The sequence below is a fragment of the Lepisma saccharinum genome, chromosome 3 (genome assembly GCF_977018435.1).
Source record: "Lepisma saccharinum chromosome 3, izLepSacc3.1, whole genome shotgun sequence".
NCBI classification, from domain to species: domain Eukaryota; kingdom Metazoa; phylum Arthropoda; class Insecta; order Zygentoma; family Lepismatidae; genus Lepisma; species Lepisma saccharinum.
The window spans coordinates 116,587,077-116,604,669 of NC_139231.1; the positions used below are offsets into that span (position 1 = coordinate 116,587,077).

At 39.3% G+C, this 17,593-nt stretch overlaps 1 protein-coding gene across 2 annotated transcripts in view; it reads right to left on the reverse strand.

Annotated features, from left to right (window-relative positions):
- Positions 1–17,593, reverse strand: part of Sytbeta (Synaptotagmin beta) — a 284,485-nt gene that overhangs the window by 13,953 nt on the left and 252,939 nt on the right. For both annotated transcript variants that reach the window (XM_083119244.1, XM_083119245.1), the window contains exons 3-5: positions 15,739–15,936; positions 6,696–7,221; positions 4,833–5,023 (exon numbers count right to left, since the gene is read on the reverse strand). In XM_083119244.1, the coding sequence (XP_082975370.1) occupies positions 4,833–5,023; positions 6,696–7,221; positions 15,739–15,936 (915 nt within the window). The remainder of the gene's footprint in view (positions 1–4,832; positions 5,024–6,695; positions 7,222–15,738; positions 15,937–17,593) is intronic.

The following is a 17,593-nucleotide window of genomic DNA, read 5'->3' on the forward strand; positions in this document are numbered from 1 at the left end:
AATTAAACAACTGGATATTACGACCTCTACTTCTGAAACATACATCTTATTTTATATTATATACATATTATATGTATGTGTGTGTATATATATATATACATATACAAATGTATCTCTCTCTGTGTGTAAAATATGTAGAGGTCGTGAGATCCACTTGATTTAGTGGTTAAACTTCATCATCATACAAATACATACACAGGGTGATCCATATTGTATCTACCAATATTGGTTAATAATCCTGTCCGAAAGCAGGCGCGAATGCGCAGAAATCTCCCATGTTTAGATAGTTCCAAGTCTCCCAACCAGTCTGCCATAGAACGTTGGCCGGTTCAGACATGAATCTACCCAGTGCAGGAGTTCTTCCGTCATCTAAGAAAGAAGCTACTATTGGTTCTACCATCAGCCACGCCCAGAGTTGCGATTTCCACGAAGGTTTTGTAAATATGAAAAATCTGGGTCATGTATGCAGAAGATACCACAAGAGTTCACATATTTCTGGACAGTTTCTCTTTACATACAAGTTTCCTTATTTATTTTACACGGAAATTGCTGATCTTTGGGCCGCAATAATAAACGGCTACCCTTCGGGTTGGAGTTGATATCCTAACTAACTACGAATTAGTTATATGGTCAATCTTGTGAGTGTAAATCTATGTGTGTTATCCTAATTAAAACCATACATTTATTTTGTAATGAACTAAGCTTTTTATTACACAACGTTTCGAAAATTCAACATGCGTATTTTTCAGGAGTTATGTGAACATCTAATTATGAAGAAATATAAGTTTAATCTTGATTTATAATTGGGTATCACAATTGCCAGTCCAAAAATATCACCCTTTTATACTGTGGATACAAATTCAAATGATCGTGACTTTAAATTTGTGTGTATTTTCTCATTGTTAATAAAAGCAATTAAGTCATGCAGTTTATGGAGAGATGTGACCATATTGTAGTTTTCCTCACATTTGTATTTTAGTAATTGTTTCACAGACTTTTATTTAATCCGAAACGATGTGTCACTGTTCTAAGCACTAATTACAGAAACGATATTTCTGATCAGTCATACAAAGTGTGTCCCATAATTTTCCAGACTGATGTCGTAGTGCATTTACATATAGCATGATTTGGAAAATCACCTTTTCTACAATTACGCTGATGTTTTATCTCTCTTGCTGGTAAATTTCAACTTTGGGGAAGGATCCTCTTAAAAGTTACAGCGACACCATCCTAAGTGACCATGTCGGAAATTACCAGAAAAACCAAAGGGTTCAACAGTGGCGAGACATGATTAGGGCTGCGGACAGGGATTCCAATTTCCTGAAAACTATCGTCACTGGTGACGAAACTCAGTCTTTACAATATGAGCAGCTAACAAAGCGTCCGAGTTAGGTGTGGAAGAGCCAAGAGTTTACAAAACCAAAGAAAGTTCGCCTGCAGAAGTCCCGTTCGTATCAAGACGATGCTCGTCATATTCCTCGACTCTATGGGTATCATTCATAGAGAATTTGTTCCTATTGGACAGACGGTCACAGGGGAGTACTACCTTGAGGTTTTGAAGCTTTTGTGGGCACGCCCAAAATACCGACAACAGGGCACGTGGTCCCATTTGATCGACAGTGCACCCAGTCACCGGCCTGTGCTTGTCCATCAGTTTTGGGCCTTCAAGGATATTGTTCTGCTTGATCATCCCCCCCCCCCCCTATTCTCCTGATCTGTCTCCTCCTGACTACTTCATTTTCCCGAAACTGAAATTGCTGCTGAAAGGCATCCAGTTCGATGCTGTTACAGACATTCAAAGAGCTTCGACAGAGTATCTCAACACTATTCCCGTCGAAGACTTCCAGAAGTGTTTCGACAAGCTGCATGAGCGTTGCATTCAATGTGTTGAAGCTCAAGGAATGTATTTTGAATAATATACATCACAATGTGTCATTGTATGTGTGATTCCAGTTTTCTCATCCTAGCCGGAAAATTATGGGACACACTGTGTATATAGAATATTTATTAGAGCTGAGCCGATACCACAATTTGCCGATACCCATACCATGACCGATTCCTACCGATGCCGATACCGATACTTGTATAATTCCAGTATAAAATAACAAAGGCTAATTACCGAGTCATACTAATTCGTCACATCACTGGGCACGTATCTAGAAATATATTTGGAGAGCCAGTCCGAGCCAAGTGTCTCAGAAATATAATAATAAAAGTGTTTCTATTTAATACATTAATATAATTATAGGTCGATTCGTAATAATACGTAATATAATTAATTATTAATTAATTTCTCCGATGCGTAAGGAGTATTGTTGTATGCAACTACGGACTAAGAAACGGAGGGAATACAACGTTAATACCTATTTTGCTTATTTGTTTCTTGATTAGAAAATATTTTTATTACATAAATAGTAAAAAAGACACTATAAAATCATAGATACAACAGCAAATATTGTTCATCTAGCTTACGTGTAGTTAACACCGCTAAAATTTGTGTAAAAACAACTGTCATGGCAAGGAAATTAATATCAAAGAAGTAAAAAATTGAATATTTATTGAATAACAAAAAGAATGATGTTACGTCCATTTGATGAAAAGTAAAGTTCCTGATAAATATTTTATGTACATTATTGTAAGTAATGGTGCGCATAAATCTTTAGAGGGGGCTTCCCGATGGTGTAGTGGTACCGCCGTCGCCTTGTAATCAATAGATCCCGGGTTCGATACTCAGTGGAGGCACATACTGGTTCGGGTCCCACTTTTAAATGTAGGTTCAATCCCGATCAGCCTATCTGTGCATAAAGTGGACTTGAACCAAGAACTCAATCTTCCTTAGTACTGTCATTCAAAGCCGTATGTTTCCAATATAATATAATAAAATAAATAACCCTCATTGGCCGAAACCGGCAGTCACACAAAAGACTGACACAGAAGGGAAGAGGACAAGAAGAAATTGCTGAATCAATCCCTTCCACCCTTGAACGTAGTCACAGTGACCTCCATCCCTCTTTTCCAAGAACTCCGCTACTACCTGACCAGGCATTAGCGCGGCGGTTGGTTTAAAAACATCCACCTATCTTACCCCCACGAGCTTCAAGGAAGAATTGGCAATGAATGGTTTATTTCCTACAGCGTTAACTAAGCAGTTACATGCCTTCATGGCCATGTTTGGGTTCAGCTTTCACTTACCCATGCCTTTGATCTTGCCATCTGCTTCCCAGCAGGGTTGGGGTTTTTGATCCAGTGTTTCTAGTAAAATCTATGGAACTTTCTGTGCTGGTCTCCCAATCTTTCACAAGCAGGGTTGGCAATTATTATTTTTTTTTAAAAAAAGAAACAAACAGTTCTTTTTTGTTTTAAGCATGTTTTTTTATGTTTTAAACAAGAATCGAAAAAAAATAAATTAAACGTTTAAAACATAATGCCAAGAAGACTTATTTTCTAAGAATAATGATTAATAAGGAATCTGTTAATCATCCAAGGATGGACTGTGTTCCTATTATCAAGTAAACGCTTGACTAACTTCTTAGAATACACATTTTTATTTATGTTAGTTTTAAATCTCGCTCGCATGTAGGCTGTTTGAGAAGCTTACACTAATCCACAGTTGCCAGGCCCCACTGTAGTTACTCTGTTTTTTTTTTTTACGCAACTAAATATTGACATTAACAACTATGTGCAGTATATGAAGTGAGGAACAAAACTGTTTGATCCATATAGTATTAAACTTTTTTAAAAAATGTTTTAAACACTTGTAAAAAGAAACAAAACACAGCCAGGTGTTTTAAACTTGACCCACGGCCTCGGGTATTCATCACGATATGTTTCTTTGTTAATTCAATATACATTTTCAGCCACTGAACATATTTGTATTCACAATAAACAGAATGACACAAAACACGCAAATAACCACAAACTATCAAACATCAAAATGTGTTTTAAACAATCCTGAAAAAAACATCTTTAAAACACTTTGTTATAAACGTATTAAACACTCGTGAAAAAACAAAGTCACGTGTTTTAAACGTATAAAACAAGTTGTTTAAAACACTTTTGCTTTAAACATGCCAACCCTGGTCACAAGGAAGGGTGAACGACTTTTAAAAGGACAAATGTTGAGACGAGCTGTTGCCTTTGCCCGCTTTTCTAGCCACTGAAAACCTCTGGTATCGGATGGTATCGGTATTAGAAAATCAACAGATACTCACCGAAGCCGATACATCGGTATCGGTATCGGCTCAGCCATAATATTTATGATAGTATTCTGTGTTAATTATATAGGGAGATAGTGCGTGCGTACCACTTGTTTATTTTGTTAATTTTTCTTGTTTCTATTTTTGGAAAATCAGTCAGGGGTACAGAATATAAATCACTTGATGATATTATAACTGAATTTACGTTTTATTTCTTCAACTTCTTTACGGTGGTGATTAATGAATAATTTATTCATCACCTGAGTCAACAATAGTGTTCCCTATGTCATTATAGTTTCCAAAAGGTTATACGTACACTTTCTCTACCCTTCGTCTGCTAATTTTCTAGCTACTCTATAGTATCCACAGCAGGGGTCTTCAACTCATGGCCTGCACAGCCCTTTGCAGTTTAAAAAATAAGTACTTAACATAAAAACCGGATTAAGTAAATTATAGATGGCAGCATATTACAGTTCTCAATACCACAGTGTTGCTTTGTGACCCGCGAGCAACACTGAAATTGTTAATGTGGCCCGCACTGTCTGACTAGTTGAAGACCCCTGATCTACAGTCTAAAGAAAACACAGCCCAAGAATGATCACCCTAGGGAACCTGTTGTTGACGCAGAATGTTTACCTGCAGAACGAGGGTCTTATCCTTCAGTTCGTCGTGGGAGACGGGGAACTTGAAGTGTTCATCGAAGAAGGGGTTTGGGTCGTTGCGGTGAATCGCTGTTTGCCGCTTTCGCCCGTCAACTTCCGGTACGAGGTTCATCTTCACGTATGGGTCGTTGAAGCCTCCTTGGTCGCTGCCTGCGAGGTCGTGTGCTACATGAAAGAGAGAGAATAGGTTGCTGGAGAAAACACAATTTTGAAGCACAACAAAAAGGACTACGAGACTCCATGTTTAAGAAAAGAAAAAAGATTATGAGACTCAAGAGTTTTTCGAAGGAGAACACATGAAAAAGTATAACGAAACTTACGATTTAATAAAAGTGAACCTACATAAAAACTTTATAAGACAAACGATTTTTAAAGAAATGAGCATGTAAAACAGAATACACATTAACCCTGGAGAGCACACATATTACAGCATGTAGAGCGTGTGTCGTTTTGTTAAAAGCCGAACGGAACAGTTATGAAATATTCTTACCTCGTAACCATTGTTTAAGTTCATACTTTTGGAAAAGCAAAATTTAAAGGTTTTTAAATTCGTGGAAATAAAACTGAGGTCAACGCTTTAAAATTAAGTCAGCACACTAGAAATATTCTCTTTACTAATACCTCATTCCCGATTTATTTACAAAACCTACGTTGAAACCGCAACTGTGGGTTTGGCTAATGGCAACTTTGAACAGTACGCATTCCTTTGTGCAGTCAACGGCAAAGATAATGGTAGGCAAATTGTCCACCGCTATTTTCACTACTTTTTTATTCTACGTCCTGTGTTGTTTTAAGGAATGAAACTATGTTGGTTCGAAGCAGGCATTGTTCTCTGCTTATTGACGTCATTATTTCAATTCGTTGTCATCACAATGTGTAATACAGACCGAATGAATGAAAATGGTGGTGGGCAATTCTCCTACTGTTTTTTTCCGCCGTTGGGTGTACAACATGTAATGTGTAAAAGAAAGTCTTCGTTGTGTAGTGCGTTAATACGTCATATGACTGTTGCATTTACCACTTCAAGATCCTTGGCTTATAAAATCGAATCCTCGTCACTTCTCCAAAATAATTTGGAACGTATTAATCCGCTGTTGTTAGGTTAGGCGTGTTAGGTGCGATGGTGTTTGTTAGTAACTATTCGTTTTGTTAGGTCTGAAGCTGTTAGTTAGGTGAAGTTTTTAGCTTACTAGATTTGGAGACGTTATAATTTTACATCTTGTTAGGTAGGTGTGTTGACTTTGATCCTGTTAGAAATTCTCCTGTATCATGTGCAAAGTTCCATTCTGATGGCGTAGTGTTAACGTTATCGCCTCGAAATCAGGTGTTTTGGGTTCGATCTCTAGTGGAGGCACATTGCATAGTGGTTTGAGCCGGCCTCCGTGACGGAGTGGTAAGCACAGCGCGCTACGAGGCCAGGGGTCCCGGGTTCGAATTCCGGCCTGAGCATGGGTTATCCTTGTGAGCATTTTTTCACTCATCCTCATCTTCGCGATTAGCCAAAAGTGGTACAAATGCGAAGTAAAATAAACCAAATCAATCAATACTGGTTTGGATCGCACTTTTAACTATAGATCCAGTCCAGATTATCCTCCGAGCATAAAGTGGATTTCAAAACGGTTGACAAACTATTTGTCGTGAGACCCACTTGTTTCAAGGTTTATTTTTTCTTGTGGTGCATGCAGCAGCCAACGCAACTGATGGATTTGTGCAATGAGAAACGCGTTGCCACTGGCTGTTGCTTTGAACTACAATCACGGTAGAGATTTTCATACATGTTTTGTTAAGCATGCGGCTGGTTCATACAGTGAGAAGCTTCTGAGAAGGTTGAACTTACCTTCGATGAGATGAACGTGAAGATCGGACCGGTCAAAGTCGTATTTCAGCCTGAGATGCAGCCTCCCAAGACTTGGTCCATGGTGCCTGATTCCAAGAAAGAGAGGCCCGTCCCTCTTCTGGTAAAGATCCGGCTGCAGGGTCCCCAAGGGCGACGCCGGGGCCCCCTGCGCATCCGAGTAGGACGGGGACCTAGGCGGGATGAGGAGCGGCGAAAGGCAACGGGCCTGGGGCCTCCCCACGGTGGGTCCCGGAGAGGGCACCGGGGAGTTGCAGCACGAGGACCTGTCCGTCAGCGACACCAGGGACGACTGAGACGGCGAGGGCGTCCGGAGGTCGCTGGGCGTCGGGGAGGACGTCGTGGCCCCAGGGCTGGAGCAGCGGATGTCCAAGGAGCGGGAGGCCTGCAGAGGGGACGGCGAGCGGCTGGAGCGACCCGAGGGGCCGTTCTTGGTGCAAGAGGGTTCGCTGGTCGTTCGGCCATCCGGGGCGAAAGTGCGGATTTGCGGCGATGAACCTCGGTGGCCCTGCAAGAAAAATACATTTTTGAGAACATTCGTGAGCTCAAGTACCCAGATTGATTCTTGGAGTCAATAAAAAAAATACATAGGCATTATAAAGGGGGGCACCTGAAGAAGCCCATCCCCACCCCCATACATTCAGGGATATGCGCTTATGTCCTGGTGCCTTTAAACAATAAACCAGGACGTCATTTCTTCACAATTTCTGTTATTTCGTTTATTGTATACTAATTTATTTCATTTCTAGTTTTCAATTTACATTTTTCATATCGTTTCCATTGGTATTTAAGATTTAACTAATTTTGATTTGTAGCGGTTGTCCTGGTTTTAAGAACAATGAAGGTGTACATATTGTAAATTGTTAGAGATAAAGGGTGAGTAATTTTAATAAGAATAATATGTAGTAAGATATTATATGTTGACCAATTATTGATTCGGTTGACCAGATCAATGATTGGTTTACAAATGATTAGTTAGGTTTTCTTTTAGGGTAAAACAATAGTCAAAGATTAATTAGTTGATAGAGGGATTGGTTATAAAAATAAGGTATGTTTGGAGGAACAGGGATATATAAACAGCCTAAATAAAAGCAACACCTTAAAAATTATTGTATTAAGTTTGTATGTAAGCTGTTTACAACTTCAAATCTCCGTCTCAATAGCATGATTTTTCAGGCTGACACGCACAGAGTAGATCACCGACCCATGTCACCGACCACTTCTACAGATGATTCAATCCTTGATTACTAAGTTAGTAGTCGACTAGGACGACATAATAGATACAAACCCGAGTCCATAAAGTCCTGCAAAAAACTAAAACTCTATAACTTTTTAGCTGTTGCGTTTAACAATACACATTTTTTGGGTGAGAAGTGTGGAAGTTTAAAGTTTTGTTCTGGCCACACTGTTCAGTGACGCTTGCACTGGTAATCACATGATCATGTGACTTAAGATGGCGTCCATCCAGGAAAAGGCACAGTGTGTTCTGTGGTTTTCCGAGTTAAAATCTTGTGTTTCAGTGCAAAGAAAGTTTCAGACAACATATGGGAAACCACCCTCAGCAAATTCAAGTATCAAAAGATGGTATGAAAAGTTCACGGCAACGGGAAGTGTGTCAGATTTGCCACGCAGTGAAAGGCCAGGATCGAGTGACGATTTGAATCAGTCAGTGATTTTTCTTCGAGGAAGACACGGTAAATGGCAACAACTATCTGAACATGCTACAGACATTCCTTGTTCCAGAACTTAATAGGTTAGGCATCATCAATGACGTCCACATGCAACAAGATGGAGCGCCGCCGCATCTTGCCCTTGAAGTTCGGCAGTTTCTTAACGAACAATTTCAAGGTAGATGGATTGGCCGAAGAGGGCCCACACCTTGGCCTGCAAGATCACCAGACTTGAAACCTTGCGATTATTGGTTGTGGGAACATGTAAAGACCGAGGTGTATTCACAAAAACCAACTAATCTGGATGACCTAAAAGAAAAAAATAAGAGATATGATTCTGAATATCCCAGGAGAGCACCGTCAGCACGCAATTCTTGATTTCACAAAAAGACTGCAACAGTGTTTGGACGTGAATGGTGCACAATTGGAGGTTTGGCGATGAACCTAACAAGCAGGAAATAAACTTTGAACCTTGCTGTAAGTACATACAAAATATTTTGTTAATAAACTTAATAGTTTTCAAGTTATAGAGTTTTAGTTTTTTTGCAGGACTTTATGGACTCCCTGTACTAACTCAAAGAGTTATTTTATGTTCAGTCCTCTTTGACATATACAAATTTCATGGCATAAACAGCATCTAATTTTTCTTCCACCTCTGCCCATGGTCGACATTGCATTGCCAGGGATCCACAGTATTTCTAAAAATAAAATTATATTATGTCTGGCATTACACACACACACACACACACACACACACACACACACATCATGGTTTGAGATGTTTTAAAATCGGAGAACCTGACAGAGCAAATGATTTCGGATCTACCTAGCCTTATGAGTAGGGCTAGGATTTTGATGACCTTAAAATTGCCAAAATATAACCTTTTAAAAATGCATTTATGACCTAATACTTCCTAAAAATTCTGAAAGATTTGAAAACCAATTTAAAAACTACCAAGAGAAATTCAAATTATAAATTAACGTTACAGTATCTATCACATGTTCATTGCGTATGGTGGTACAAGTAAGAAAGTTCACTTTCTATCATCTTTTACACTTTAAGTACTGAGTTGCAGTACACAACGAAAATCATAAGAAAATTTTCAAAAGTGAATGATTGTCGGTTTTCGGACAAGAGAGCCTTGTACACGGAAAAATTTCTCTCGACTTCCACCGACACAAGAGGAGCGTACTTGAAATGAACAATATCACTTGCTGTTAAGTCACTTTCAATTCCATAGAGTGCATATTGCTTCCCTGACAAAATGTCCGATACAGAGCACAAAACTTTGTACCCCCTTATCTTTTAACAATTGGTGACAATATATTTACTGATAGAGGGGGAAATCACATTGTTTGAGCTGAATTGTTACACAACAGCTTGTGTCAACAGTATTGCAGAATGATTAACAATAATCTAAAATGGGCATTTGGGAAAATATCTTCAATACAATATCATAGTTTATGCAGAATCTTTGGTCTATGGAACGGAACACCGAAACAAGCGACGTTTGTTGAGTTAGGAGAACCACCATTGCAACTACGGGCACAATATCTTGCGAGAAAATTCTTAATGTCATCAACCCGTACAGCTAAATATAAATTAAATCTTCCAACCGTATTCACAGGAAACAAGTCGATTAAGGATTACATACCGAAAGTTATTAGATTTTCATCGTTTCCGTGCTTTACGACAGATTATTTTAAATTAACAACAATACTTCCCGTTCACTTTCCTCCATATCCAGATAAAGATACACGAACGTCAATGCCAAGTATGGTGAATAACATATTCGTGGAATATGTACACTCTGTAGTGCATGAAGATTTTTATATAAGTCTGTTAAAAGAGGCACCGTGGAAAATATGCTCCTTGCATATAGGCAACCCAGGTACACCGAAGAGAAGAGCGGGGTAGAGAACAGTTCAGGATATCGGTGCCAAGCAGTTTCGACAACATGACATAGAAGGGGATTGAAATGAAAGTGTCCATGAGTAGTGACCTTGAGGCAGGCAGCGTGTGAGTGCAGTTGAGCGGCGAGGAAAGTTCTGAGTGTGGTTCGGTGGGTCAGCATGGTGTAAACGGTGCAGCAACGTATCTTTGTTGTCGAGACGTATGCACGCCTCGGTTCTTGAAAACACTGTGCAGATTTGTTTACGACGGAGTTCGCGGTGAATGGAGTTCCAGCGAAGGCCCCAACCAAATCAGTAATGCAAAAACTGATCGCAAAATGACGGGAAACTGGATCCGTGCTGAATAGGCCAAAAGTGCGTCCAAAGACTGTCCGCACTGAGGCAAAGGTGGGCGACGCAGCGCAGTCAATGATACGCAGTCCACGAAAATCATCTCGGCGTTTGGCACAACAGTTGCAGGTGTCCCAGTCAACCGCTATGCGGATCCTGAAGCAGGAGTTGAACTTGCACTCCCAGAACACGCGACACAGGTCAGGTGACAATTCACATGTTCATGGAGGTTCCACTGCACGCCCAGAAACTCGGTGTCTGGTGTGCCGTGTCGTCACGCCGGATCATCCCCGTGTTCTTCCATGAGCCTGTGAACTCGGCTCTTTACATCAGTAACATACTCAACGTGTTTGTTGAACAATTGACCAAGGATGAGAGAAGGAACGCTTACTTTCAGCAGGATGGAGCCACGGCGCATACAACATGTGTAACGATCACGCGCATTGAGTCAGTGTTCCCGCCTGAGCGCGTCATCAGCCGTGGCAGAACCAACCTTGGCCACCTCTTTCTCTAAATTTATCACCCTGTGATCTTCTTCTTGTGGCGAGCTCTAAAGGGACAGGTGTATAGCAACAACCCTCACACACTCGAAGAGCTCCAGAACAGCATTATCACAGCTATCCAGGCCATCCCGCAGGATGTCCTTGCCCGTGCTTTTCAGAACATGTGGTATCGTCTGCACACGTGCCTCGAGGTCAACGGAGGACATTTCCAGCACCTCCTCCAGGTAAGTTGTTGTGACACTGTACTGTATTTACAGAAGAGATGTTTCATTCATGTACGTTTATGTCAAGTTGTCTAAACTACTTGGCACCGACATCCTGGATTGTTCTCTACCCCGCTCTTCTCTTCGGTGTACCAAGGTTGCTTACATGCAAGGAGCACATTTTCCACGGGCCTCTTTTTTACAGACTCACCCAGTATATTCAGACGCATCAAAGTCCGCAGCTGGTAACACTGGAGCTGCAATAATCTAATGGAATACAAAATTTACCCATTACCAGCAAAATTTTCAATATTCTCGGCGGAAGCGTTTGCTATTCGTCAAGCATTGTTGTACATACAGGAGAAAAACCTCAAGAGGATAGTGATCGCCACTGATTCAGCGTCAGTCTTACACTCCCTGGGATCGATAACAGCTCATTACTATGTAGACTGGTACTTACATTGTTAACATAAAAAAATTTGTATCACAAACTAACCAACTCAGGATACAGTAACTATTTCTTTTGTCTGGACTCCTGGGCATACATCCATAGAAGGGAACCACATAGCACACGCATTAGCCAAATACGCAGCTGAAGAATCAAGTCACCGATCGCTTGGGATTAAATTTTCTGCAAAAGCGCTAGAGTCGCATGCTAAAACAGAATTGTTGAAAAGTTGGCAGAAACAATGGACAATTACAGGGAAGACAAATGGGAAAAATATTATTCAATTCAACCACTTATACCTAAAGAACCTTGGTATCAAGACATTAACCTTTCAAAAAACTCTTTAACAAGTCTTCTTAGATGTCGGCTAAATTACACCCTAGCCCCTAAAGACTTCTACACTAGGAAGATTATGCAGTCCCCAATGTCAGTGTGGTGCGAAAGAAGGAACACCTGATCATATTATATTTGAATGTCATCTCAATGTAACTACGCGTGATAATTTCTTAAGAGATCTAAAAGAAGCAGGATATAAGGGCGCATACACCTTGTTAACACTTTTGAGGACCGAACTAAGAAAATAATATATGTACTTACCAACTATATTGTGAGAGAAAATATTGTATTATAAAATTATGAAATTTTAAAATTATGAAATGTAAATCAAATGTAACTGGTGTATAGCTGAAAAGCTACAACCAAATACACATTTATATATATAAGAAAATAAAATATAAAATTATCAAAAAAAATCTTTGTTTCTTCAAACACAACTGATATAACTATACATGATAAATAATAAAATGAGTGGCGGGGAACATAGATTTGAATGTCTGGGAAGCTTCGTTCATTGCAGAAGAACACTGGAATAAATTAAATAATGAAAATGGTAATATCGACCCATTATGGAGTTTTCTTTTTCACAGTGAAGTAAGCCACCATCTTTAAAATTTAATGTAACGGAAAACATCAAGAAACTCTGTGAAAGCAATGATGATTTTGAATTGCCTGATGATATTTGGGATTCCCAATTTAATAACTAAATAAATATAAAAATAAAAAATAAAAAAATGTGATCTTCTTTTTATTTGAAATAAAAAATAAAATAGACTGTTTGTTTGACAATTAAGTTGCTGTATTACAACAATGAAACACTGACAACATCCATTGTATAACTGATTCTTTTTGTTAAAAAAATTACCATTGTTATAACTGTATCTTTAATCAAACTAAAACAAAATGTCTGATGAAGGGAGTGTGTGTTTTCCTGAAACGTCACAACGAAAAACTGTGTTTTTATGCTTGTAATAACCGTAAACTACAAGAGAAATAATTAGTTATACATGATAGAGAGGTTTGCTCCCCTCGAAATTATGTGTAGAATACATTAGAAGTCAGTATTCTATGCGCAGAATAAAGTATAAATATCACTTATAGCGCATTGGACACCAGACCCCTGTGGGACTCAGGGACACCATCCTCCAGTGTTCCAACCATTTAGTACGAAGGTTAATTAAGTACTGTAATTCCAGCAGCTATTACGAAGAGCACGGTCTGGAATTGCTCAATTGTGTTTAATGAGGTGAAGATTGGATGTATAAGGTTTCTCTTGATTGGAGGAAAATTGGCGAACCTTGTGATTTGTTTCGAAGCCTTTGTTTGTAGAGCTAGAACAGAATGCATCGTGCAGATTCTACAGCGGAAAGCATATCAGGTTTATATAAAATTCTTGTAAAGTGGATAAGCCGGCAGACAGGATTTTCAAATGCGTATGGAATTCCAGCAAGAATTGAGCAATCTTATTTCAAAACTGTAAAAATAGCATCCCTGATGGTATATTGGTGACGCTCTTGGGTTTGCAATGAAGTGTTCGCGTTTTTTATTCCCAGTGGATGCACATTGTACAGTGGTTCGGATTACACTTTAAACTGAAAGTCTAGCTATGTGCAAATAGTGTTTCAAAAGTCGCCTAACCATAACATTGATCGTCGAGAACATGCAACTAGGATTCATAAAGTTTATTTTAAATATAATTAGAAGCTCCCATCCATAGAGGTATTTTTAAAATTGGTTGCCAGTTCATTCCATACAGATAATTCTACAAATTAATTTATGACTAAATTAGGAGTTGTTTTTCCAGAATGCCAATCACAGTTTTGTAATTGACGTCATGTTTTTGACCGAGAAATGTTAGTTGCAGTACTTGACGTATTTGGGAATCGCGATTATATGCGCGAAGCAAAAAAGTTATAGTTTAGTTGCAAATAATGATACTCCCTCTGTCCCATAATTATTGTCCGGTACACTTTTGTTTGTTGTCCCATAATAATTGTCCGATATTCAAACTTTGACATTGGTGTATACAGAAGAAGAAAATGAAACACGGGAATAAGTCATACAACGTTATTACTCAAGGATCAGTACAAATTGGCCGATCAAGTATCCAAAAGAACATAAATAAAAAGTTACCATTTTGGCATACCGGACTATAATTATGGGACAGAGGGAGTAGTTATCAACACTAGCAGTTGTAATGATACAAAATCATTACATGATCCTTTACATGTATTACATATGTTTATTAATTAGACCGGCAGGTTTTCAAATTCATGAATGTAGCTTATTTGGTGATACGTATGTCAATGCGCTTTTAAATGTGTTTTGTGTGTGTTCTATGTATGTTTTTTTGTAAACTTTCTTTGTTTGGATATTTTTATCTCTTGGCCGTTGGGGTAGGTAAGAGTGTTTACTGGTGAGCCAACCAGTGGAATATTCCTTGACAGCTTGGGTCGTTATTCAGCCTATAGAAGAGCTGGCAGAAAAGGCTGGCTCGACACAAACCACAGATGAAACCATAATGCGACAATATCAGAGGAGAAAAGAAATGCAGACAAACAACATGCTACGCCAAGAATCGGGGGAAATTATATAGGAGCCTGGGAAACGACAGTCCACGCAGAAAACAGTCAGTCAGAGGCGATCTTTTATCAGGAAATTGGTTGCGATAGTTTCTGCAAGAAACATACAAATACCTGTATGCCAATCTGATGTTATTTTTCACAGTATTTAAGGTATTTTTATGAATTTTACTAGATTGTTAATGCTTTTGGTGTGATCGGAAGTGCGAGGTGTCCAACGAGAGAGGTAGCTGTGAAGCTGGAAGTTCACAGTAGACAGGTAAACACACAAAACATACCCGAAACACAGTCAAGAATTTCTCACAGTAGATACAGGCAGTACCCAAGTACTGACCATACAACCACTAGTGTTGAGAGGTGCAATAAAATGTATCGCCAAACGTATAATTCCAGACTTGACACCATCATGTAAGAGTTGAATTTTGTGATTTACTGCCAAACAATCCATCCTCTTCCTACATAAATACTTTATTTATCTCTCTTCGATATATTCAATTTCTTCAATTGAAAAAGATTCGATTCGATGAAATTTCTCAAACCTAATAGGCTTACATCAATTTATATTTTTCAAGTGGAACAATAACAGAACTTGGGAAAGAGCTGTAAGTTTAATAAAGGAAGATTTGTTACAAATAAGGACATTTCTCTGCTCTCAACTAGATTTTGAGTAACGTGAAAGAGTTTGTTAAGGAGAGGCTGTTCAAGCTGTTCGATTTATTACGATTTTGAATCATACTTTTAAAATGTTCGAGTCCGCCATCTGACGAGATTTTTAAAAAATTCCACATTCACTCATGGCTGGTGCTTGTAACTCTATACGAGAATCCTCCCTATACTATGCAAATTGTGTATTATGCAAGTTTTTGTAAACTAAGGGACAGACTTAAAATTTAACGGCAGGATATTGTACATTTTACGGTAACTACTAAGTTACGGTGCTTCATCACCAAAGATGCCCAAAAATGATGCAGGAGTCTTCCACATTTTACATTTTCTGTGAACATTCGCAGAGAAACAGAAGCATGAAAACGTTCCTTACCTGTCGTGAAACGCTCTCTAAACTGCTCTGAGATGAAATTGAAGGTGTTCTGTTGAGTCGCGGTTGGCCTCCTGGGAAGGATTTTGATTGGTGGGTCAGCACGCCGCCGCTGGGGCCCTCGATGGGCGACCGGAGCTCCTGTCCCGTCATGGTGGGCGCGGGTTGGACCACGTGCTGCTCCTTTGCCACATTGAACTCCTGGAAGGAAAACAACAGATTGATTCATCGCCATGCAATTGACCGTGTAAGCACAAGTTGCACAAGTTGCACCATGATACGATTGATTAAAATTTTTGGGTGCTTCGGCATGTATCGCCAATTTGCACCCTTCCAAGTACACGAGGAAAAATCCCTTTATCTGAAACCCTTAACTTAAAGTAAAGAAATGGGTGCAAAGAGTTGCAAGTTGTAAAAGGACTTCGTACAGGACAAACACAACACATTAAAAAAAGGCAAGAATAGTCTAAAACTTCCTTAGAAACAGTGTAAAAGGCCCACACTTTTCAAAAAGCTAAAAACCTTTGTTAAAACACCGTCATCACGTTCCAACATGGATGATGATAAACAATTGGGAAGGTTAAAAGTTTGTCTGAAGAATGTAAAATCTGCACATTGGAGAAGAATATCCCGAACACTTAAAATAAAATTACATACACGACCTTAACGAATTCTTAGTACAATAAAGGAAATTAGTATGGAAATACCGCATTTACTTGAATCTAATGCGCACTTTTTTGGTGAAATACGAGGGTCACTATTTATATTTTGAGCCTTGGCAACACTGATTGAAGTTAGGCGCGATTTGACGTTTGCACGGAATCGTCTGGCATTATTGACCATAACGTACTTCAAATGTTTTGTCAATAGCTTCATTTGTGTTGTTTATGTTGCCTTGGAGATTGCGCGACAACAATAAAATGGAATTAACTCGTGAACATTTTCGTGCGATAATTTTTTTACGATTTTCGACGTGGATTATCAAGACAAGAGTGCATCGATCAATTTACTTCCACATTTGGCGACGAAGCCCCATCCTTTGCCACTGTGAAACGCTGGTATAACGAATTTAATCGTGGCCGCCATTCGCTCACCGACGAGATTCGCGAAGGTCGTCAAAAACCAGTTGGTGTTCAAGAAAACATTGATGCTGTGCAAAACCTAATACTGCAAGATCGTCATGTGACATACTGTGAGATTGAGGCAACCATAGGCATTAGTTCCACCAGCATATATAAAATATTACATGATCATTTAGCTGTGAGAAAGGTATGTTCTCGTTGGATCCCACACAATTTGACAAAAACTCAAAAAGACGCTCGCGTCAATTGGTGCAAACAAATGCTCAATAAATACAATCGTGGTGCTTCAAAAGACGTATATAAGATTGTAACAGGTGACGAATCATGGATATATGCATATGAGCCGGAACGTAAACAGCAGTCGACTGTATGGGTGTTTCAAGATGAACCCAATCCAACAAAAGTTGTTCGCGCTCGAAGCACATCGAAACAAATGGTCGCCTGTTTTTTCGGGAAAACTGGTCATGTGGCAACTGTGCCTTTAGAGGAACGTAGAACGGTCAACTCTGAATGGTACACAACAATTTGTTTGCCAGAGGTCTTCGGTCAAATACGGAAAACAAACAAACGCCGTCGGATCATTCTTCATCAAGACAATGCCAGCTGTCGCACATCTCGTCTAACAACCGACTTTATGAACAGTCAAAAAATCGAATTGATGGGTCATCCGCCGTACAGTCCTGATTTGGCACCCAATGACTTCTTCTTGTTCCCGAATGTCAAGAATAAATTGCGTGGACAACGATTTTCGTCGGCGGAAGACGCCGTTGATGCGT